General features: G+C 41.8%; 1 protein-coding gene across 1 annotated transcript in view; it reads left to right on the forward strand.

The window, feature by feature from the left end:
* Positions 1 to 329: 329 nt before the first annotated feature.
* mboat2b (membrane bound O-acyltransferase domain containing 2b) overlaps positions 330 to 23,886 on the forward strand; it is a 91,518-nt gene continuing 67,961 nt past the window's right edge. The window contains exon 1 of the mRNA XM_051645264.1: positions 330 to 671. Coding sequence (XP_051501224.1) covers positions 588 to 671 — 84 coding nt within the window. The 5' untranslated portion in view covers positions 330 to 587. The remainder of the gene's footprint in view (positions 672 to 23,886) is intronic.

Consider the following 23,886-nt stretch of genomic DNA (forward strand, 5'->3'; position numbering starts at 1 on the left):
AAAGAAATGTAAATATGATGTTCAAACGCAAGGAATGTTAATTCCCAAGTTGAAGTACCTCAGTAGATGGGTGCAGAATATATAATATGTATAATTATATTAATATATAATTAAATTAAAGTATTAAACTAAACGTACACCTGTAAAATCTATTTCATTTTCTCTTTACATCATTATAACTCTCCTAAAATGTACCTCATACATCCCCTTCAAAAGGGACTTTGTTCCCTTCTCACTCAAAGCGCTTGCGCACGTTAAAGAGTGGCGTGCTGTCATAGCAACATGTTATGTTCCGTTTCCGTTTGTCCTACGACGGCCGTCTTGTTAAAACGAGGCTTGTTTAAAGGAGGACACTCGGTATACTGCAGCCTTCAAAGGACGCGTCCTACCTAGCACGCAGCCTTCGAAACGAGACACAGCCTGTGCCGTGTGGGTGTGTTGTAATGTCGCTTTTTTACCAGCAGTAGACAGCAGTAAGCAGCAACAGTCACTCTCCAGCGGTGGATGTGGATGTGTTATGTGTGTGGGGCGGATTGGGCTGCCACTGTTATATAGAGAACATTACTGAACTCATACAATAGCGAAACATGGCTACTGAGGCGCTATCAGCGTGCACCGGATCTAACTTACTCCAGCCCATAAGCGAGATAACCAACCTTCCGTTAGATCAGGTACATGCATGTGAAAGTCCTGTGTTTTTCTGTTATTTGTATGTTGTGAATTGAGAATTGGAGGCACAAAACCCTCATAACAGATCTCATTGGCACCCAGGTCCTTCTGCCAATCCTTTGCAGGCTATGCTTAGAAATATTTGGTAAGGACCGTGAAAACGTTGCATTTTTAATGTTCTCCTTACGAAATTCATGAATTATAGCTTCATTCCGTCGGATACATTGTGATATCATGTTATTTGCATGACAATGAGCCATTCGAGGATTTGCAAATATAAACATAGCGAAATGAATTTATATTAATATGGGCATAGATCATCATGTCATGGAAGAGAAGAAACAGAAACACTAGTTAGTGTCAGGCACTTTTTTGGAAACGACCTGATTTGGATGCGGTTTGTCTTTTTCATCGTCTCTGTTCTCTCAAAGCTACCACGTCATTTCAGACAAGGTCTCACAAATCTAGTGAGCTGCCTACCTAGATAGAATGTTAGGGCATCCCATAATGATGTTTATATAAATAGGCAGTTCACTGGGCCATGGTACTGCATGCACCACAGAGAATGAGATCTCGGATAATTGTGATTGCCTTGTTTTGATTGTGTTTCCTAAGAGATATGGGAGAATAGATTAAATTAAGTAAATCATATTCCACGTCTTGCTCAAGGCCATAGTATGAGTTTTCTCCAAAAGTCTTGGAGTAATCCTAAAAGGATGCTCTGAGTCTTATGATTTACTCTACATTAACAAAAAATATATCAGGTACATTAAATGTTTATTTTAATGATAGACATTGAAACAAAATTTCAAGAATGTTACACGTATCTTCCACTGTGGTGATAATCTATAGCTATATCTTTATTGATTTGTAAATCACTATACCTGTTAAAGGCATAGGTCACCCACAAATAAAAATTCTCTCATCGTTTAATCACCCTCATTCCATCCCAGATGTATATGACTTTCTTTCTTCTATGATTTCTCGAAGAATATTTCAGCTCTGTAGGTCTATACAATGCAAGTGAATGATGACCAACATTTGAAGCCAAAATGCACAAAAAGGCAGCATAAAAGTAATCCAGTAGATCAATATTTAAGTCCTTTTTACTATAAATTCTCCTCCCTACCCAGTAGGTGGCAGTATGCACAAAGAATGCGAATCGTCATTAACAAAAGAAGAAGAATGTGAAAGTGGAGATTTATAGTAAAAAAGGACTTATAAATGTATCTGTTTTTCACCCACACCTATCATACCGCTTCTGAAGACATGAATTTAAACACTTGAGTCTTATTATTTAACCACTGTGCTTTTTGGAGCTTCAAAATGTTGGTCACCATTCACTTGCATTGTGAGGACCAGAGCTGAAATATTCTTTACAAAAACTTTATTTGTGTTCAGCAGAAGAAATAAAGTCATACACATCTGGGATGGCATGAGGGTGAGTAAATGATGAGAGAATTAAAATGTTTTGGGTGAACTATTCTCTTTAAGTACTGTATATGAATATTTTAAATGAGATCTCAAAGAAACCAAAATCCTTGACCTAAGGTCAAGGCATCCAGTCCATTAACCATTCCATAAGTGAGACCTTTTATGGAGGATAAGGTCATACTATGAAGTACTTATTGCCTTTGCTACTGAAATATTGTACAACAATTAGGTATTCACAAATGTTATATTAGGCTGTTTATTTTTTTGAAGCCTCTCAGGTCAAAATGCTGTGGGTGAACACTAGGGATGTTGAAAACTACCAATTTTCTTAATCGACTAGTCAGAAGGTTGTTTGAACGATTAGTCAACTAGTCAGTGTTAAGGATAATGTATAATTAGGCTCCATTATGTTCGCATGACCCCGATCAGATGCATTTTAGAGGGATATACCAAGGCGATCCTCACTGTGCATTCAAAAGCACAAAACTTCTAGATAATATTGTGGATATTAGTGTTGTCATGGTGCCAAAATTTCTGTAGTCGGTACCGATACCAGTGAAATTTCACGGTTCTCGAAACCAACTTTGATACCACAGCAAAAATATGCTAATATTATAATGTGCTACTGAACACACCAGTTTAGTTATTTTTAATTATTTAATAATTATTTTAATAATTATAGTTTAATAATTTTTTTTTTGTTTAATATAATTTCATCATCAAAATGGTGTCTAATCAGTAAATTCTTAAAACTTTTAACAAGTGAAAATAGAACTTTTCAAATGCCCCAAACTTTTATTCAACACCTGTCTTGCTTGTGATATTTTGGTTAATTATTATTATTATTATTACTACAGTGAATATTACATTTTACTATACAGTTGTAAAATATTTCTTTCACAATTTCTTCAATTTCAGGCATCTAGATTGTGTTTTGAATTGTGCTTTTATTATGACGTGTTTTTTGTCTGAAATCTCATCTCTTTACACTGGCCTTTGAGTCTGACAAATGAACTGTAGGACATTGTTTTGGAGTGTTTGCACTTTGTGTTTTAGATTACTGGTGTTTGTGTATGTGGTAATTTTTAAATGTTTAAAATGTTATTAATGTGAAGCACTTTGATCAACTCTGTTGTTTTAAATGCGATATATATTTTACGTGTGCTGTGTGGTTCACAGTAGATTAGTGCTCTGCTCTGTCATCTGATACAACATGAATGATTCTCAATGTCTGTGGAGTTTCTAGTGGATGAGCGGTCAGATTTATTTAAAGTACGCTGCTTATCCACAGTAAGATTGCAGCATTTAGCAGTTTAATAAATCACACTAGGACATGTTACAATTTTATTTGATTAATTGTCCATTTCAGTGTACATGGAGTAACAGAGCACATGTTCAAAATAAGCCTGTGAGCATTGTAAAGCAGTCGTGTGTCAGTCATACTGTGCTGGTACCAGATAGAGTCGGTGCTCGGTACTATAGAAACACTGGTATCATTACGTCTTTTTTATTTTAGTATCGACTTGGTACCGAAGTACCGGTACTGTTAACAACACTAGTGTGTACACATCTAGTTCACAACATCGAGCAGTTTAAACCTTTTTTTATTGCAACTATTTATTTAAGCAGTCTCAGACAGAATCAGCAAAAGACTTTAATCTCTCCACATCACCTCACAAATATGGTAACATTGCTCACAGCAGAGGATTTAATGTCCAACAGTAAGCTATAATCACTCAAAAAAGCTCTCTAAGAAGTTGCGTCTCTCAATTAATTTGAGAAACGTGTCTCCCATTAAAACCACCACCACTAAAAATATTAATGATAGTAGTCAACCCCAGTAATCGACTAGTCAGTGGTTGGATGACCAGTCGATTAGTCGAACAACCTGGCACATCCCCGTCATGCTAAATATGGATATGTCTCCATTGTTTTCTCTTAATAAACTTCTGTGGTAGAATTTGACAAATTATTTACATTTTTCTCAGTGAAATGTATAGAATTTCTGACTTTGAAAAATTAGACATGGAGATTATGTGGATTGTTCCGACACTGATTATGTGAATCCATGGAACAAAAATGGAACACAATTTATTTCATTGTCTAGTCTGATGTCTGTATATCAACAGCAGTTTTATAGATTAATATCAGTGGAGTTGGTATTGTATGGGCGCATATTTTTAATGTGAAAAGAAGGTTGTATGTTTTCATTTACAGACACATTAAATGTAGTTTTTGTAGAATAGTTAACTCTTCTGTCCTGTTGAAGGAAAATATCTCTGGAGGTGAGAAGACTGTAATGTGATCAGGACTCAGCTAGCATTGCTCTCCCTCTGCCAGACACTGGACTCTGGTTACACTTTGCCTTTAGTCTCTTGCACCTTTTGTGGCTGGTGTGGATCAGACAGCTTTCCTTTTTCCCTCGGCGAAAGAATGTCTTGTTCATTTTGTTCTGTTTTGTACACATTACAACAACATTCTTCAAATGACAGTGCATTTCATCTGTGTTGTGAGGTCACAGGGGATGACCAGCTTCGGTGTTTTTAATATTCGCATGAAGAACATGTCATTCCGCAGCCGTGTAAGGTCACAAAGGTCAAAGCCTGCAGCAAGAATCTGTTAAATAGAGTTTTTTGATGCTCTTCCATAGAATTAACCTTTTTATATTATATTTATTATTTATGTAACATGAGAGTGAGTAATTTATTACAGAATTTTCATTTTTGGGTGAACTATCACGTTAACATCTTATCTCTGTTTGGCTGCGAGAGGTTTTTATATCTTTGGCTGAATGGACAAGTACAGAGCAAGGGGGAATTCATACTCCACAAAGGTAAAGTGTCAAACTTACAACATGCTTAACAAAGACCCCTTTGCCTCATTAATGCAAATCACACCAGTATGTACTGCTGTGTGGGCTTCCAAAAACATTAGTCAGCTGTTTTGTGCTAACTGGTTTACAGGCCTTAGCCTGTTTGATTGAGTTCTGGGCTTGAGTTCTGGGAATGCTGATCTCAGAGCATTACTCGCTACATGCTAATTAAAACGGCTAGTCTTAGGGGGCCGTTCACATCTAACAAATTTTTGCATCTGTCTGCACTGTTTGTGCACTGTTTTTCTATGGAAACAGTGCTAGACGGTTATCTTTTACTGTTGCGCCTTGTCTTGCTGGGTTTTTTTTTTTTTTTGTGCAGGAGTGCCGTGTTTCTTTTAGAAGCTGTATCAAGCTAAATAGTCTATAACAGAATGCAGGTGTCTCGAGTCCTGTATTTGAAAGTTAAAGTTCATTTTAACTTGACACAGAATCTAAAAATCTCAGCAGTCCATTTAAAAAAAAAAAAAATACACGCACACACCCGGCCTCAAAGTCATACACTTACATTAACGTGTAAAATGTGTAAAAATATATCTTTTTAATTTTTTTATTTTTTTTTATTTTTTAAAGGAATATAATATGGTCTGTTGTAATCTTTGTCCCTTATGAACTTACAAAATGTTTGTCAGGGTAAGACTTTAAGTTTCTTGATGGCATGGTGTACATTATAGTACTTAATACCATGGTAGGGTTACTTGATGTTACATATCTACTTAAAGTAATATGTTTGATGAACTGTTCTTTTTATTACTAGTAAAATGGGTAACACTTTATAATTATTCTAATTAATAGATTAAAACATACAAAACCTAATACAAAATAAATGTTAAGCATTAATGTTAAGCATTGTTTTGCAAAATGAGTGTTGTAATGTTCACATTAACTATCTTATATTACTATATACTAGAATTAATGACTATTTGTTTTGTGTACTACAGTGTGCTTATCTGTGTATAGTGAAATTGTTTTCCTAAGGAAATTATTTGATATCACGGGAAATAAAGGCACAACTGATGGCAATGAAAGGCAGAAAAAAAAATGACATTTGATATAGGCTAATCAAATTACGGGACAACTCTGTTAACTTGTCCAGCATCTTCGAAAAGCATTAAAAACTAGCACGGGTGCAGTGACTCGGTTTTTTCCACAATGTTTTCACATTTAGCAGCAACGTAAATTTACAGCGCAAATTATGGTGACTTCATGGCTGCTGGCGAATCAGCATTTCATTGTAGATGCTAGAAATGTCAGGTTACTGAAACGGACAATATGATTGGTTTGCAAATATCCAATCTCATCTGAAACAAACGTCCTGATTGGTTCTTTAGCTGAGTCGGAATGTCTATCTTGCCCGCGTCTTCAGTCAGAGGCTATTTATCAGAGACGGGCAACTTCTATTAAAATGAATGGGAGAAATTGGAATGCCCAAGGGTCAATGGATGTAGAAAGGAGGTCTTGCCTTACAAGTAAAAGAGCCAATCACCTTTTAGATATAAAAATTGCCTGTCAATCAACTCGAGATTGCGCATGCATATTAGCTATACAAGCCAGGAAAATTGCATTCTTTTAGCGTAATCTGAGGTAAAGCAGCACAATTTATGATTCCAGGGTTGTCCGATTTTACTGCCGATTTGAAATGTTCTTTGATGGTAATCTTGACCAACCATTTTGGAGATTTCGGTCTTTCTCCATTCAAGTAAATAGGAGCTGCACTTTCATGACTGGAAATAGCTTCCCGGGAGCATTCCAGTGGACTGACTTTCTAGAAAGACTTTGCTTCAGTTCAGCGCTCCCGCCTCCTGCTGCTCTGTACGCTTTAAGAGAGAATCTCTGTACACTTAAAAAATTCACAATTCACTTAATGGTGCTGCGGCAACACTTCAGTAGATTGAAAAGTTATGGTTCAAAAGCTTACCCATAATTCTTGCAGCCATACATATCATCAGTGTTGGGTAAGTTACTCCAAAAAAGTAGTTAATTACTAATTACTTATTACATCTTCTACATTGTAATTAGATTACTGTACATATTACTCTGTCTGAAATGTAATTAAATGACTCATTGCTAATTACTTTTCTAAAACCCTTATAGAGCTGTTCAGCTTGTAGTCCAAAAACCCGGAAGAGAATTCGCCATGGGTTCCCTCTGGATTTTCCTATGGGTTTTTATAATGGGGGTTTTGAATTTATGAGAAAAATAAGGTCTGTGGTAAACATTACTTGATGATATGTGAATGTTTTATTCTACAATATAAATTACACACGGTCATACCTAAAATGTGAATTTTGAAGCCGTATTGAAAACTACATCCTTTTTTTAAAAAATGCACGGCGGCTTCAAAATTCACGTTTGAGGAATGACTGTGTGCAATTTATGTTGTAGAACAAAACATCCACGTATTACCAGGTAATGTTTACCACAGACCCTATTTTACACATAAGTTCAAAAACATCATTTTAAAAACCCATAGGAAAATCCAGAGGGAACCCATGGAGAATTAGACTTCCAGGTTTGCCTACCAATTGACGTCACAGCTGAACAGCTCTATTAACTTTGACCAGATGGACAATAAATGGATGAATTATTCTTTTAATTCTTTCAAATAAATCCTATAACATCAAATAAATTATTCTCGAACTGTTCTTAAACTGTTCTTAAATGGTTAATAAAATATGTTGCTCAAAATCGATCACTCTTTATAATTTCTTCTCCAAGCAAGTACATTTGTTGCAAAAGGCTGTATTTCATGTAAGCATCGTAGGCAACATTTGTAACAGTATAGAAACAGTAAACAGTTTTAACAAGGCACAGTGGCCCCTCAGCAAACCAGAGCAGAAGGGAAACATATTGGCTTACTGTTTCACGTGCTGAAACATTATTTGGATTGAAACTTTACCGTTTGGAATCATGTGTAACGGTACAACAGTCACATTAAGTGACACCTGAGCTTCTAAAGAACATTGAATCAAAATGACACCTGCGTTAAAAACAAGCTAAACAAAGCACAATAAATGAAGCAGAACGCAGGTGTCTAGAGGTGCATTTTTAAATTTTGAAGCTCATTTTAACTTGACACGGTGTCTAAAGTCCGTGAGTCCTGCGCGAGACTTGAATGAAACCACAAGATGTACCGCAGCAGTCAAAGACGTCCATCTAGCACGTGATTACATCAGAAAACAATTAAAACACAGTGCAGAAGTGCGCAAAAACACATTCAGTGTGAACAGCCTCTGCTATCTCTCAGAAGTGTATATCTGTGTTGCTGTGTCAAGTGCTTCGGATCTGCATTTGCCTTATCTCCATTTGTCATAAACTCGTAGTAATAGGGATATTACATTTAGTAAAACAGCCACTCATATCTTCAGACATCTTTTCACTTGAGTGATTTCTCAACATAGTGGCGTGAACTCACGCACGCAGGCATAATGCCAATGCATTTAAAGGGGCCGCGTTGAATTAGAAAACAAATGTTTTCATTAGACGTTAAATTTCGATTTTCAATTCAGTATTGTTTTATATAGAATTATTGAAAGTATATACAGTATGTAACACAAGTACATCACATGTAACTATAATTAAATGACAAAAAAATTAAGAGTAATGCCTTACTTTACTTTTTCAAGGAAAATTTAATTACAGTAATGCGTTACTGTAACGTGTTACACCCAACACTGTATATCATTACTCATTTTAGGTGAATATATGCAAAATCCATAGAAAGATAGTTGGGCATACGGCGTATGCTTGCGTATGCATTAAGCCCTGTTCACACCGCCAGCGACACAGAGCGACAAAGAGACACAATCTCATTCGTTTTCAAAGAGCACAGAGTGACTTCTGCAACACGAGCAACAGTGACCATTGTCGACAAGATGTGGGCATGGCGAGCGACAAGACAAAGTTGAGAAAAGTTGAACTTAATGCAAATAATGAGCGACATTCGGGAGTGACTAGCAATGAGAGAGAAGGCAGTGGATACTGGTGTATGGAGTGCACGCAAGACAGAGGAGAAGTTATCAAGTGTGTTCGTCTTCATGCAGTACTGCGCAGACCAATCGGCACCAGACTTGAAGCTGTGCATGTCAGTTATGACGTGTGCTATCAAAGTACCGCGAGAGCGATTCGAGACCAGCCATCTGGCACAGCCGTCACAGTTGCTCCAAAGTGGCTGCACAAGCTTTGATGACACATTCATGGGCTGAGTTCTCAATTGCATACTACACATTCTACTTTAACTACTACTGCTGTGTCAGTCTATGGCAGAAATAAGAGTAGTATGCCATTACCAGGGTGTTTATTCTGATACCTTCTGTTCCACCAAACTCTCTCAAATCTGTGTTCTTTTAACAGTAAATCATGTTTTATGTCATGTTATATGTTATCGTTACATGTTTATTCATAAAAAACTATTCAGAATTACTTAAAATACTGAATCCTTTGTTTAGCATTAGAATAATATAGGCTTTTATTGGGCTTTCACAGTAGACACTGTATTAAGCAGCACATAACCTTTTCAAATGAATAATTTTTTCTGGATATTATATGTAAATTCAAACCTTTGTCTATCTGAAATTCCGCCAAGTCTGCAATAAAGAAAGAAAACATCGCGTGATCTTCCGTGACGGATGTAGGTATAGCACATGACGGGAAGTGCAAAGTGTCATGGCGCAATGGTCAAAGATGTCCGTCTAGAGCATGTTTACATAGAAAAACAATTCAAATACAGTGCAGACAGACACAAAAACATGTCTGGTGTGAATTGCCTCTTTAAGTTGAATCTGATTTTGTGTACTCCAGGGCGCTTCTTTAAATAGATGGCCCTGACAAAGAGCTTTATGAACAGTACTGCTTCTATTGGAGGTGAGACTGTCTTTTGGTCTCCCAGAGAAGGAGGAAGCATTAATGCATTTTGCTAATCAGGAGGAGAAAATTACTCCCATACATGGGTGGCCTATTGATTTAAACCGATTAGCTGATTTATTGGTAGTTTTCATTTGTTGTCTAGGTAGGAAACAATAAGTTACACTTATTCAGTTTTAATCTGTTGAGTGATATGTTTCTTTTGATCCCAAAATGGCAATATGCTCACTCGATTTGGAATCTGCTAGAACAGATAATTTTTCTTTGAGTAATGTGGAAGAGTAGGCTCTCTGTGGGCAAAGTCTCTCATATGCAGATTAATTTAACAAGTCTCCGGAGGATAATAATTCTAGTGAGGAAGTGTTTTAAAGACTGCGGTTTACCCTGTTAGGCTGTTACTCAGCATTTTTTGCTTGTGCTGGAGGATAACAAATCACTACATTGCTGTATTATAGATTACATAACAAATGAGTGCCATTAAATAATTATTTGTGCAAGTAAATGTTGGCCTGGTATATTGTAATTGCAGTTAATTTAGCTAAAGCTCAAGTGTGAAATTTTTCAATGTTTTTTTATTTTATTTTATTTTTTCCCCTTTTTTCTCCCCAATTTGGAATGCCCAATTCCCAATGCACTTGTAAGTCCTCGTGGTGGCGTAGATTATGTGTTTGGTCCAGTGTCAGAAATTAAAGGGGGATCAGAGCAAAAATGCCCCTGAAATTAAAAATGTGGGGGCAAAAAATGCCCCTTATTGAATTCTTCAGTTTTTCTTTTTGTTACATCTTATATATTTCTCAATGTTCTATTATAGACCTAGTTATATAAATTAAGGCATACAGTATGAGTTGATGTTGATTTAAAAGTGCTATATGTAAGATTGACAAAAAGCGTTTGAAATGGGTACTGCAGTCCAATTTCAAAATATTGGAGAGTTGTCTGCCCCGCCCCAGACTCGAAGCTCATGCGGGTTGCCAGAATGTTGATATGCAAATTAGCCAACTCAGCATCCGTTTTAAAGGATTTCTGGGCTTTAAGCCGTCTCCATCTTCCAAAGGCATCTCCAATATTTATCCTTGTTTTAGTACGTCTCTAGTCATGGTAGTTTTTAGATGAATGACGAGGCTTTTTAGGTTGGGTGGAAGCTGTTATCTCTGATCCAGTTTGTTTGCTGGCTTCCATGGCTGCAGCACGCAGTGTTGTTTGCCTGCAAACTTGTACAAATCTGGCAACCTGGCGGTGTCTAAATAGTATTGGTGAGTGGGCAGTGGGCGAGATCACACAGGCCAAACCATAAACAGAAATTCCGCCCAGAATGGAAACTTCAAAGTAGAATATACTGGCTGTAGCATTGTTATCGGAGAAGCCAGTATTTCAACTTAGTATGTTTCCTACTTCTCTAATGACATATTATGGTCATTTTATGATTTAGTACATTAAAATATTACATATAGCACCTTTAATTCTTTGTGTAAGAGCAGATGTTAAATTGTGGTGGAATGGTCTGGAACAACATTTTTGCTCAAGCACCTTTAAAGTTCTTTAAAGTTAATTACATAAGCATTATGCTTCTTTCTACTTTATGTTGGACTTAGGGTTCCCCCTCCTCAAAAATCCCAATTTAACCCCTGAGTAACAGGTAATAATATTCTTCATCTTCAGAATTTGTATTAATGAATTTATTAAATTGATGTATTTGACAATCGGATGAATATTCTTCATCTTCAGAATTTGTATTAATGAATTTATTAAATTGATGTATTTGACAATCGGATGAACACAGTTTATGTTTCAAATGATTAAAAAGTATGCCTTAATAAAGGTAAAAAAATGCCCCTGAAAATCAAATCCAGGGGGGAAATATTGCCCCTTAATAGGTTTGGTAAACCTGTTTGAATGATTATTTTTGCAGTTCTGCTAGGTGACATCAGTGACGCTTCAATTTAGAGACATAAAGTGTCAAAAAATGTTCACAAAAGTTTTTGTGGCCAATCCAGAATCCATCTAAATTTAATGAAAATATTATCTAATCTATAACTGATGCTAAGTGCAAGCAAGGAGAACTGATATTCTATCAATTCCAGACCATTTCTATGAAAGAATGAACTACTTTCAGCTTTTGCATGCCTTAGTCAGTAGCTCAATTCAATCTTCCTTTTACTTTGTTTTTTGAGCTCTAATTTGAGTGATCCATCTCCTCCAGATTTTACTGTAGCATTAAGGGCTGAGTATTATTGGTTGTTATCCTTACCTGCTTAGTACATGAGTGCACCATGTGCATTAGCAGCAGAGATAAATAATTGAGTATCTAATGCTCTGTTTGGAAGGAGCACTTAATGCTCAAGAGTGATTTAATCATTGGCTAACTGCTCGGCATGTAATTCCAATGCCATAGCCAAGGTCGGCTTTGGTTTGGTTAGGGAGATTAATGGGTTAAGTGTTATAGAGCTGCCACAGATGGCTCTTGCTCAGCTAGCATGGTCTTAGCTGTAATGATGGACTGCTATGGAGCTGGTTTGATCAGGATAAAAAGCTGGATTGGGATGTCAGATCTGGATGATGGAGAGAAAGTGGAAATATGAAATCATGGCTGAAAGCACAAGAAAGAAAATCAAAAGTGTTATGTTTACTGTTTTGAAGGTTAACATGAGCGCATTTTACACCTGGTATTAAAATGTGTCTCGGGTGATCCAATCACATGTGGTCAGGTGAGACACATCGCTGTTTACACCTGGTCACTTAAATGCATCTTCTGTGACCATGCGTGTTTGGATTTGGAGGGGAGGGTCTCAAGACGGCATACATCAATCACTATGTCAGAGTTGCTGCATGATAATAAAGCGCAACAAAGTCAGAAAGACAAAGTATGAGCGAAAAAAAAAACTGTGCGTTGTTTCTCCCAGATACGGTTGAAATTGAATCTAAGCACAAACACAACATGTCAAGCAGAATTATCCATTATCTTAGTGTATTACCTGTATTAAAGGAGCTTCAGGTGTTCGTGCTTGTCATCTGACTTTATAAGACACACTAAAGAAGATCTGTGAAGCTCTCGTGATGTACATATTGTATCCCCTTTTTAAAATTTTCAGATTGGATGGTTAATTCCTTTTAAAGCCGCTCATAATCGGCAAAGTTTAAACTCTTGTTTTAGCGCAGCAGTTGATTGACAGGTGAGGGGTGGCACTTCACTGCTGCTCGGATACATACAGAACAGATTAGCGTTTACACCTCAAATGTGATGTGGTCACATGCGTTTTTGACCACATTTGTATGTGATTTTTGTGATCCAGATTACCCGAAACACATCTTTACCCTGTAAAGCCTGACATATGAAAGAACTGCCAGAAAATTCAAATGTTTCAATATTAAACTGTTTTTAGTACCATTAGACAAACTAAAAAGAAATCGTAAAAAAGTATTTTGCACATGTTTTTTTATGTATCATATTTGATACATTAGGCTTTAAAGGTCATTATCCTCCTGCGGCCCAGCAATTAATTTTTGTGTAGGACATTTGTTCCCTATCTGTCACTCACTTGACGTTGTGTCGATGTAGTGACACTAGGGGTCACTCTTGGGAGCCCGAGACACCTCTGGTCTTTGATAAAAGGCCAATGAAAATTGGCGAGTTGTATTTGCATGCCACTCCCCCAGACATACGGGTATAAAAGGAGCTGGTGTGCAACCACTCATTCAGATTTTCTCTTCGGAGCCGAACGGTCATGCTCATTGAGCTGAATATTACTGTTCATTCACCTCTGCTGGATCTGACGGCGCATTTCAGCGGCTTCTCCCTCCTCTACACTGGTGCACTGCAGAGAACACCCCTGGGCGCTTCGGCAGGAAAACAAGAGAGTATATTTTCTGAAAGAGCTTTTCCTCCTCTAAAAGAGTATATATTTCTCTAAAAGAGCGGCACACACGGAACGTCTTTTTAAAGACGCGTCTTTTTAAAGATGCCTTTCTGTTTGTGTGTTATTCCTGGTTGCGGTCGTTATCTCTCAACTTCGGATGGTCATGATCGCTGTCTTTCGTGTCTGGGCGCGACCTACACGGAGGCAGTGTTTGTGGATGGTTCATGTTCTCACTGTGAGAACATGACCATGGCAACGTTGCGGTCGCGGCTTGCTTTCGTAAGAAAGCAAGCCACCCCAGCGGCTCCCCGCCTCGGTCCTTCTACCTACGGGTATGAGGCCGGCGTGGCTAGCACTGGGGGTGATTTGGGGACCCCAGTGGGATCATCTCCGCCGGGTATCCCCCCCGCGGACCTCCCATTCCCCAGCACGCTCGTCTGCCCCAATCGGGAGATGAGTTCGCCGGCTCCTCTCACGGAGAGTCTGGCTTCTTGTTCGGAGCCCGCGAAGATGATGAGCTCTCGAGCGCAGCATCGGAGAGTGGGCTTGTCCAGTCAGACGCAGAAGCCTCAGCTGGGCTTCCCCTTTCGGGGACGATTGCCCAGTCACAGGCTGATGCCGAAATGATGGACATGCTTTCCCGGGCGGCCGCGAGCATCGGGTTAGAGTGGAACCTTCTGCTCTCCCTGAACCCTCGCGGCTTGATGATTGGTTCCTGGGCTCGCGGCGCCACTCAAAGCAGCCACGCCCCGCTCCAGTGCCATTCTTCCCGGAAGTGCACGAGGAGCTGACGAAGTCGTGGGAGGCACCTTTTACTGCCCGGCCCCGATTCCACAGTTCCCCCGCTCTCACTACCCTCGATGGCGGGGCGGCCAGGGGCTATACGGTGATTCCCCCAGTGGATAAAGCGCTCGCGGTGCACCTATGCCCGCAGAGAGCCGCCACCTGGTGCGGACGCCCTAAGCTCCCATCCAAGCCCTGTAGGCTCATGTCGTCCCTGACGGCTAAAGCCTACAGCGCTGCTGGACAAGCCGCCTCTGCCCTGCACGCCATGGCTCTCCTGCAGGTCCACCAAGCCAAGGCGTTGAAAGAACTGCACGAGGGTAGTTCCGCCCCAGATTTGATGCAGGAACTGCGCTCGTGACCGACCTCGCTCTCCGAGCGACGAAGGTCACAGTGCGGGCTCTCGGGCGGACGATGGCCACACTAGTGGTCCAGGAACGCCACCTTAGGCTCAACCTGGTCGAGATGGGCGAGGTGCTCAACCGTGCCGACAAGACACGGTTCCTTGCTGCCCCCATTTCCGAGGCGGGCCTATACGGCGACACCGTCGAGGACTTTGCCCAGCAGTTCTCGGCGGTGAAGCAGCAGACAGAGGCAATCAGGCACATCCTGCCCCAGCACGGCTCAAGATCCCGCACCCCGTCTGCTCGTCGCCAAGGGCAGGAAGCAGACGCCACCCGTCTCACAGCCAGCACCTAAGAACCCACGGAGGTCCTTAAAGCGCCCCTGAGACGGGCGACCCAGGGACGAGGGAACCCACTCACGTGGAGCAGGTAGAAAGACCACTCCATCCCCCGGTGGAGGGCCGGGCGGAAAATCTTTTGTTGCCTTTTGTTGATTTCGCCGCATGCCCAAGTGGCTGCGGTACCCAACAGTTCAGCAAAAGAGTGGCTTCCTTCCTCCCTGGGTCACATACCCGGTGTGTAGGGTCGTCACCACGACTACCGTCCACGGATTCTTTCTTGCAGGATTGGCGCTCCAGCGGTGGCCTTTCCGCCCCTGAGCGTCCAGCTGTGGCACACAGCCGCCCCCGATGTGGCAGTCTCCATGGGTTACGAGGACAGGCCTCTTCCTCCCCCGTCCCAGACTGTTCCGGGGGTGATCATAAGGAGCCAGGTAAGTGCTTCGATGTCCCTAGACTCAGCACGGCCGCGACATGGTGTGGCACCTCGAGCTCCGCCCCGCCGTGGGCACCACCTGCCGGTACGTCTGACGACGTTGTCCCTTGGTCCCCCTTGCGTGGAACTTGGACGCGTGGCTCGCGCTCTCCAATCCGTCACGATGGCTGATCCGGACCATCCAACTCGGCTACGTGATTCAGTTCTCCAGGCGCCCGCCCAGGTTCAGCGGTATTCACTTCACCTTGGTCAAGAGCGAAAACGCTGCCACCTTGTGTGCGGAGATCGCTACCCTCCTATGGAAGGGCGCGATAGGACCTGTCCTCCAGCCGAGATGAAGAAAGGGTTTTACAGCCCCTACTTCATCGTACCAAATAAAGGCGGTGGGTTGCAGCCAATCTTGGACCTGTGAGTACTGAACCGGGCTTTACACAGACTCCCGTTCAAGATGCTGACACAAAAACGCATTCTGGCGAGCGTCCAGCATCAAGATTGGTTCACGGCGGTAGACCTGAAGGATGCGTACTTCCACGTCTCGATCCTTTCTCGACACAGACCCTTACTGCGGTTTGCATTCGAGGGTCAGGCGTATCAGTACAAAGTCCTCCCTTTCGGCCTGTCCCTGTCTCCTCGTGTCTTTACGAAGATCGCAGAGGCTGCCCTTGTCCCATTAAGGGAAGTGGGCATTCGCATTCTCAACTATCTTGACGACTGGCTAATCCTAGCTCACTCTCGAGACATGTTGTGCGCACACAGGGACTTGGTGCTGTCACACCTCAGCTGACTAGGGCTTTGGGTCAACTGGGAAAAGAGCAAGCTCCTCCCAGTTCAGAGTATCTCTTTTCTCGGTTTGGAGTTGGACTCAGTCTCTTTGATGGTGCGCCTTACAAACGAGCGCACCCAGTCGGTGCTGGCCTGTTTGAATGTGTTCAAACTGAAAACAGCGGTTCCACTGAAACTTTTTCAGAGGCTCCTGGGGCATATGGCGTCCTCGGCGGTGGCCACCCCGCTTGGGTTGATGCATATGAGACCGCTTCAGCACTGGCTCCAGACTCGAGTCCCGAGATGGGCATGGCACCACAGGACACATCGCGTGGCCATCACGTTGGTCTGTCACCATCTTTTCAGCCCTTGGACCGAACTCTCGTTTCTACGGGCAGGTGTTCCTTTAGAACTGGTCTCCAGGTGCGTCGTGGTCATGACAGACGCCTCCAAAATGGGCTGGGGCGCTGTTTGCAATGGGCACACAGCCGCTGGCCTCTGGACGGGCCCGCGACTGCATCGGCACATCAACTGCCTAGAGTTTTGGGCAATTCTGCTCGCCCTGCAGAGGTTCCGGCAGTTGATCCAGGACAAGCACGTGTTGGTTCGGACAGACAACACGGCAACGGTAGCATATGTCAACTGCCAAGGCGGTCTGCACTCTCGTTGTATGTCACAACTTGCCCGCCGTCTCCTCCTCTGGAGTCAGCAGCACTTCAAGTTGCTGCAAGCCACGCACATCCCGGGCAACCTCAACATTACAGCAGACGCGCTGTCACGCCAGGTTACCCTCAGGGGAGGGTGAAGACTCCACCCTCAGGTGGTCCAGCTGATTTGGAGTCGATTCGGACGGGCATAGGTGGACCTGTTTGCCTCCCAAGAATCCTCCCACTACCCGCTCTGGTACGCCCTCACTGAGGCTCCCCTCGGCATAGACACGCTGGCACGCTGCTGGCCCCCTGGCCTACGCAAATATGCGTTTCCCCCAGTGAGTCTGCTTGCACAGACCCTGTGCAAGGTCAGGGAGGACGAGGAGCAGGTCGTCTGGTAGCACCCTACTGGCCTACCCAGACATGGTGCTCGGACCTCACGCTCCTCGCGACAGCTCCCTCCTGGCGAATTCCCCTGAGGAAGGACCTTCTTTCTCAGGGACGGGGCACCCTCTGTCACCCACGCCCAGACCTCTGGAATCTCTATGTCTGGCCCCTGGACAGGACGCGGAAGACCTAAGCGGTCTGCAGTGGTAGACACGATCACTCAGGCTAGGGCCCCCTCTACGAGGCGCCTGTATGCCTTTAAGTGGTGTCTGTTCGCTAAGTGGTGTTCTTCCCGACGCAAAGAGCCCCAGAGATGCGCAGTCGGATCGGTGCTTTCCTTCCTGCAGGAGAGGTTGGAAGGGAGGCTGTCCCCTTCCACCTTGAAGGTGTACATTGCCGCCATAGCAGCACACCACGACGCAGTCGACGGTAAGTCCTTAGGGAAGCACGACCTGATCATCAGGTTCCTAAGAGGCGCCAGGAGGCTGAACCCTTCCAGACCGCGCCTTGTTCCCTCATGGGACCTCTCTGTATTTCTTCAGGGTATACAGAGAGCCCCCTTTGAGCCTTTGCAGCCAGCTGAGCTTAAGGCACTCTCCTTGAAGACTGCCCTCCTGACTGCGCTCACTTCCATCAAGAGGGTAGGTGACCTGCAAGCGTTCTCTATCAGCGAAACGTGCCTGGAGTTCAGTCCGGGTTACTCTCACGTGATCCTGAGACCCCGACCGGGCTATGTGCCTAAGATTCCCACCACCCCTTTTAGGGACTAGGTGGCGAACCTGCAAGCGCTGCCCCAGGAGGAGGCAGACCCAGCCCTGTCGTCGCTGTGTCCGGTGCGCGCTTTATGCATCTATTTGGATTGCACGCAGAGCTTTAGAACCTCTGAGCAGCTCTTTGTCTGCTTTGGTGCACAGCGGAAAGGAAGCGCTGTCTCCAAGCAGAGGACCACCCACTGGCTCATTGACGCCATAACTATGGCATATGTCGCCCAGGACATGCCGCCCCCGGTAGGGCTACGAGCCCATTCTACCAGGGGTGTAGCGGCTTCCTGGGCCCTGGCCAGGGGTGCCTCTCTAACAGACATTTGCAGAGCAGTGGGCTGGGCAACACCCAACACATTTGCAAGGCTCTACAACCTCTGGGTGGAACCGGTTTCATCCCAGGTAGTGGCACGCAACACAAGCGGATAAGCCCGGGATAGCCGGCTGGGTTTATCGCTTGCACATAGCGCCTTCCACCTCCTTGCGCCATTAATTCCCAGTAGTGTTCACAAGTTTGTTCCCTGGTTGACTTCCTCCAAGCCCTGTGGCAGTCAAGTTTTCGGAGAGATTCGCTGCCGGCCCAGTACAAGCACTAACTAAGAGTCCAGTTCTGGGGTAGGTGCTCCGCATGTGGCGGTTCCGTGTAAGGCTAACCCCATGCGATATATATCTTCCGCTAATTCGTTTCCCTGTTGGAAAACTGCGTCTTTCTTGGGCAGAGCCCCTCTGCCCCAGTCTCCATGTTTGTAGTAACTCCTCCCCCATTGGGCAGGATCTACCTTGAAGACTCTCCACATGGTTGGAAAGACCATGTGATGTATCCTTCCACTTAAATATCCCCCCCTCTCTTTGGGCGAGGTGTGGTCTCCGCTGTGTCTTCCCCTTGGGAGGGACACCCCCCCACTAGACCTAGCGGCCCAGTCAGATAATCCCCCTTGTTTTTTAGGGAGTGGAAAAAGAGAAGGGGAAAAGAGACCACAATTGGGTTAAGCCTGTCTCTATCTTTTGGGTAGTTGAGTTGTCCCCAAAGGGCCATTTGACACTCATAACTATGTTGGGGGAGGTTACGTGTCGACCTGGTGTGCTGGCTATGAGGCATACAGTAGTCTGCCCACCACACACCGCCAGTTCATGTAACACAGTTCAGCCAATTGTGGCGTTTCGTATAGGGACCCCTAGTGTCACTACATTGACACAACTTTGAGTGAGTGACAGATAGGGAACATCATGGTTACTTGTGTAATCTCCATTCCCTGATGGAGGGAACGAGACGTTGTGTCCCTCCTGCCACAATGCTGAACTACCTGCTGAAATGGCCGGACCTAATATCGGCTCCTCAGCATAAAACCTGAATGAGTGGTTGCATACCAGCTCCTTTTTATACCCGTATGTCCGGGGGAGTGGCATGCAAATACCACTCGCCAATTTTCATTGGCCTTTTATCAAAGACCAGAGGTGTCTCGGGCTCCCAAGAGTGACCCCTAGTGTCACTACATCGACACAACGTCTCGTTCCCTCCATCAGGGAATGGCGGTTACACAAGTAACCATGACGTTTTTTAAGTTTGTCTTAACCCATACATGCTACAGTGGTAAATCTTGGGGTATTATCAGAGGACTCCCTGGGCTTTTCAGAGATACCTAGGGCTCTGTTTTCGTGAGTGCGCAAAGTGCAGCGATACGACCGAGCGCTAATTCTAAGTACAATTTTCGTTCCAGCGCAGTGTGCATGGTTGGGTGTAGGTGTGCAAACTGTGGGTTTATTGTATGTAAATAAAGTGGCACAAAGCGCAATTTGCTATTTTCCTAAGAATTTGGTAGTTGTGCTAAGACGTTTCAATATCACGTATTTTCTCAGCGCAAAGTCCAAATTCAGTTCCTGCTTTTGCAGTTTGGAGATTGCACCAGCAGGTGGTAATAAAGTTCATGTACAAACTCTTAAAATATAGTGGAACATCAAATTAAGTCTCTGACAATCACTGTCGTTGCCGTTTTGAGAAAAAAATAAAAATATTTTGAGATTGTGTTAAACTATCTTTGGTCATGGCTTATTTTTGAATTATTATCATTATGTTTATATTTAAAAATTGTATTTATGATCTAAATTATATTGGTATTTTTCCTTGTTGTCGTAGAGTGATTTTTAAGTCACTGCAAAAGGGGTTGGTGGAAGAAGTTGGACAGAGTAAAATGTTTGGATTTGGTCTGATGTTTTTGTTACCACTTATATTTTCGTTTAGTTTGAAGTGTAATTTGAATTTAGAAATATATTTGGTTTAATTTTTCGTGTTTCAATAAATTAATGTATTTTTTCAAAATCGACCTGTAGAAGTGAATACAATCACTGTTAATACTAGCCATGATTTGTGTGTCAGTAGATGAAAATGATTAATAATACTTACATTCTCTATAATTTAAATGAGCATACATCCAAATTCTGACAAGAATCAAATTTTTTATGCGTTTAAAAGAAGCGTGTCACTGTCGTAGAAATATGCTTGGCATTCATCAAGGACACAATTAATGCACAAGACCGTAAGTCCATATTTCTAATTCATTGCATACAGTTCATTTATGAATGTGCTGTCTTTGTTTAAATCATTGATGCTTGAGGGAGTGGACTGTATAATAGGACACAGACTGTGTAATATCTGGAGAAGAACCTCAGAATTAAATTGCACTTTGTCCAGCGTTTTCGCACATTGAGCGCTTGATTTCACCAAACCCACTTGCGCCTAGACTTAGCGCATGCTTGCACAAAAATACCAAAACTTCATGGCCATGCCCATTGACTTAAAATTGGGCCCCAAATGTTTGAGAGTTTGGCCTTGACAACTTCCTCTCCTTGGTCTATAGATATGGATTGAAATGTATCATAGTTCAGTTCAGTACATCAAATACAATATGAATAAAATTAAATAAACTATTTTTATCATATGTATTTTATTCACCAAACACTGTATTGACATTTAAAAAAGGGAAATTGTAAAAATTTTTGCTGGGTCTCAGGAACTTATGATAACATCATAATAGCTTGTAATGTAAAATAATGAGATCTTTATAATAACAGAGCAGACTGCATATATTAAAATACACAGAACTATTAGTTCACACTTTAAATATATCTTATAAAATGTAAATGTCAGAATTTTCAAAGCTCTGTGATTTTTTTTTTTTTTTGTGTGTGTGCATGAATGGAATGAAATGGGGATTGAGAGATATGCCTCAAAAGCCTACTGTATAATTTTTGATCCATGGATTTCAAAGGGGGGTTTTCAATAAAGTAATATTAAAAATTTTAACCAGCCATAAGTTGCTTATATTCAGCAAATACTCATTTTAAAGGTGCAGTATGTAAGATTCAGAAACCCTTGTTATTAATGACACCTGTGGCCATTAAGTGAACTGCAGCCAGCTACCTGTTGCTTGTGCTCATGCACACACTCCATAGGGACATGAGCGAGCGAGCATCGATCAAAACAATGATGTAATGTACAAAGAGACAACATGATTCACTGGCATCATGCTGACAGATGAGGTAGCATAATTAAAATTATGCAGTTATGATTGTTTTACTGCAAACTTTGAGACAGTGCTGGAACAGGGCTAAAACAAAGTGTGGATATAGATCTTACTATGCAAGACTGTAGTTTGAAGTAACCACTTTTCTTTGCATGGTACATTGACTGCATTTATACGATAGCCTATGTCGAAGTTAGCTAGCCAGCTTTATCAATAGCTGTTAGCAGAATTTGGTGGATGATGACAGTAGCTGTTTATAAAATAGACTGTACATTATAAATATGTTGACACAATTCAGTATTGATGTGATTCCATCACAACTGTCATTTTGATATATCGATGCGCTGTTGTTTTATAATAATAGAATGTATATATTAGTGCCCGACCGATATATAGGTATCAGCGTATATTTTACCAATATGCGCAGATATTACAACTTTTTTCAGAACATATAATGCAGAAAACAATGCTTTAGAATTGGTGTCATTACATAGTTTGTCCAGCAGAGTGTGCTCCGACTCCATTGTTTACAGAGCTGACTCTGAGCTGATGGTGGCTCTGCAGACAGTGCGGAGTTGAGCGGTGCGGAGTTGAGCGGTGTCTTTGCGGTAAGTTGCTAACTAGTTTGTGAAATACATGCTGGAAAGTTAATAAACAATGACCCCTTCATTTTCCGTTTTCAATATAACTAATATAACGTTAACCCTGTCCCTGACAAACATGTCACTCATGTCTGTTTGCTGTTAGCCAGCTGTAGTTTGTCAGTGCAGTCAGTAATGTAGCATATTGAAAGGTAAACATCAGAGCATCTTTTTGCAGCTCATCAGGCAACGGTGCGGTGGTGGATTGTGTCTGTTGAATGTTGATTTCACGCTACGCTGTTACCTAGTTGGTGAGACGCAATGCTGGTCCATCTTTTACTCTCCGTGACAACAAGCTTATAGCTAACTAGTTAACCATGTAGCTACTTTCATTGCTTATCAGTTGAGTGGAAGCTAATGTGTAAACGTATTCACCAAACTGTTTTGTTAAGGATTCACAGATTGTTACCCCCTTCAACCGAACAATTCCAGTCGTTGTATTTATAAAATGTAATATTTAGAAGTCTGGTTTTCCACCGTTGTACGTTTCCCATGAACTTGTATAGCAGAATACGGTGTAACACTGCTGCCGCCGTTTCTCTCTCGACTCGGCAGGTGTAAATGCTTCTTGTTTTATAACCTGCCAATAATTGACTGGCAGTATTAAAATAGTCAGCGTTTGACTGATTTCTAAACAGTACTAATGATGTTTATTTAGCTATTTATTTTATTTGTATTTATTCTTTATTTTAATGGTCAGCATTTGGCTGATACTAAACAGTACTGATGTTTATTTAGCTATTTTATTTTTATTTCTTCTTCATTTTAATGGTCAGCATTTGACTGATACTAAACAGTACTGATGTTTGTTTAACTATTTATTTTATTTTTATTTATTCTGTATTTAAATGGTCGCAACTGACTGATACTGAATATACAGTACTGATGTTTTTTAAGCTATTTATTGTATTTTTATTTATTATTTATTTTCTCAGGGTTCATTTCTAGAATTTGTTGACAATGTATAATAATGTCAAATATTCTTTGATAAAAATATTTGTTTAAGAATGCAGCCTTCTGAGTACCTTTGCATAGTCATATCGGTGAAAAATTGGTGAACAATCCACATAGAAAAGTGTGGAGTTTGTATAGGGGTCGGTGTTGTGCTGGGAGCCGGACGTTTGCTGGATTCCATCTCTAAGATAACGTTACCTAGTGCTGCAGTTTGTTGTCGCTGTTGAATAGCGGAAGAGAAACACTGAGGCAAGGCTCTCGGGAGCGCGCATAAACGTTACATCCTTTAGATTTCCCGGCAAAAGCAACCCACTCTCTTCGCATGAAAATCAGTCTACAGGCTTTAATAGGCAACCTAGGAAGTCCGGGAAGGGCTAATTTAAAAGGGTTAGAGGGAAAAATATTCTTGCTCTAATTCACATTATAGCCCATACAGAATAAAAAGGTAATTGGCTTTCAGATGAAAGGTTCAATTGCATCTTACTGCAAGAAATATGAATAAGGTTACTTTGCTCTGATCTCTATAGAAGTGCTTGGATTGTAAAGCAAATCAGACAGGCCAGGCATGTGGCCTGTGACAGCAGAAAGGACTTATGACTGCACCTTCATTCTGCACC

This window comes from Myxocyprinus asiaticus, chromosome 19 (assembly GCF_019703515.2).
Source record: "Myxocyprinus asiaticus isolate MX2 ecotype Aquarium Trade chromosome 19, UBuf_Myxa_2, whole genome shotgun sequence".
Classification (NCBI taxonomy): Eukaryota; Metazoa; Chordata; class Actinopteri; order Cypriniformes; family Catostomidae; genus Myxocyprinus; species Myxocyprinus asiaticus.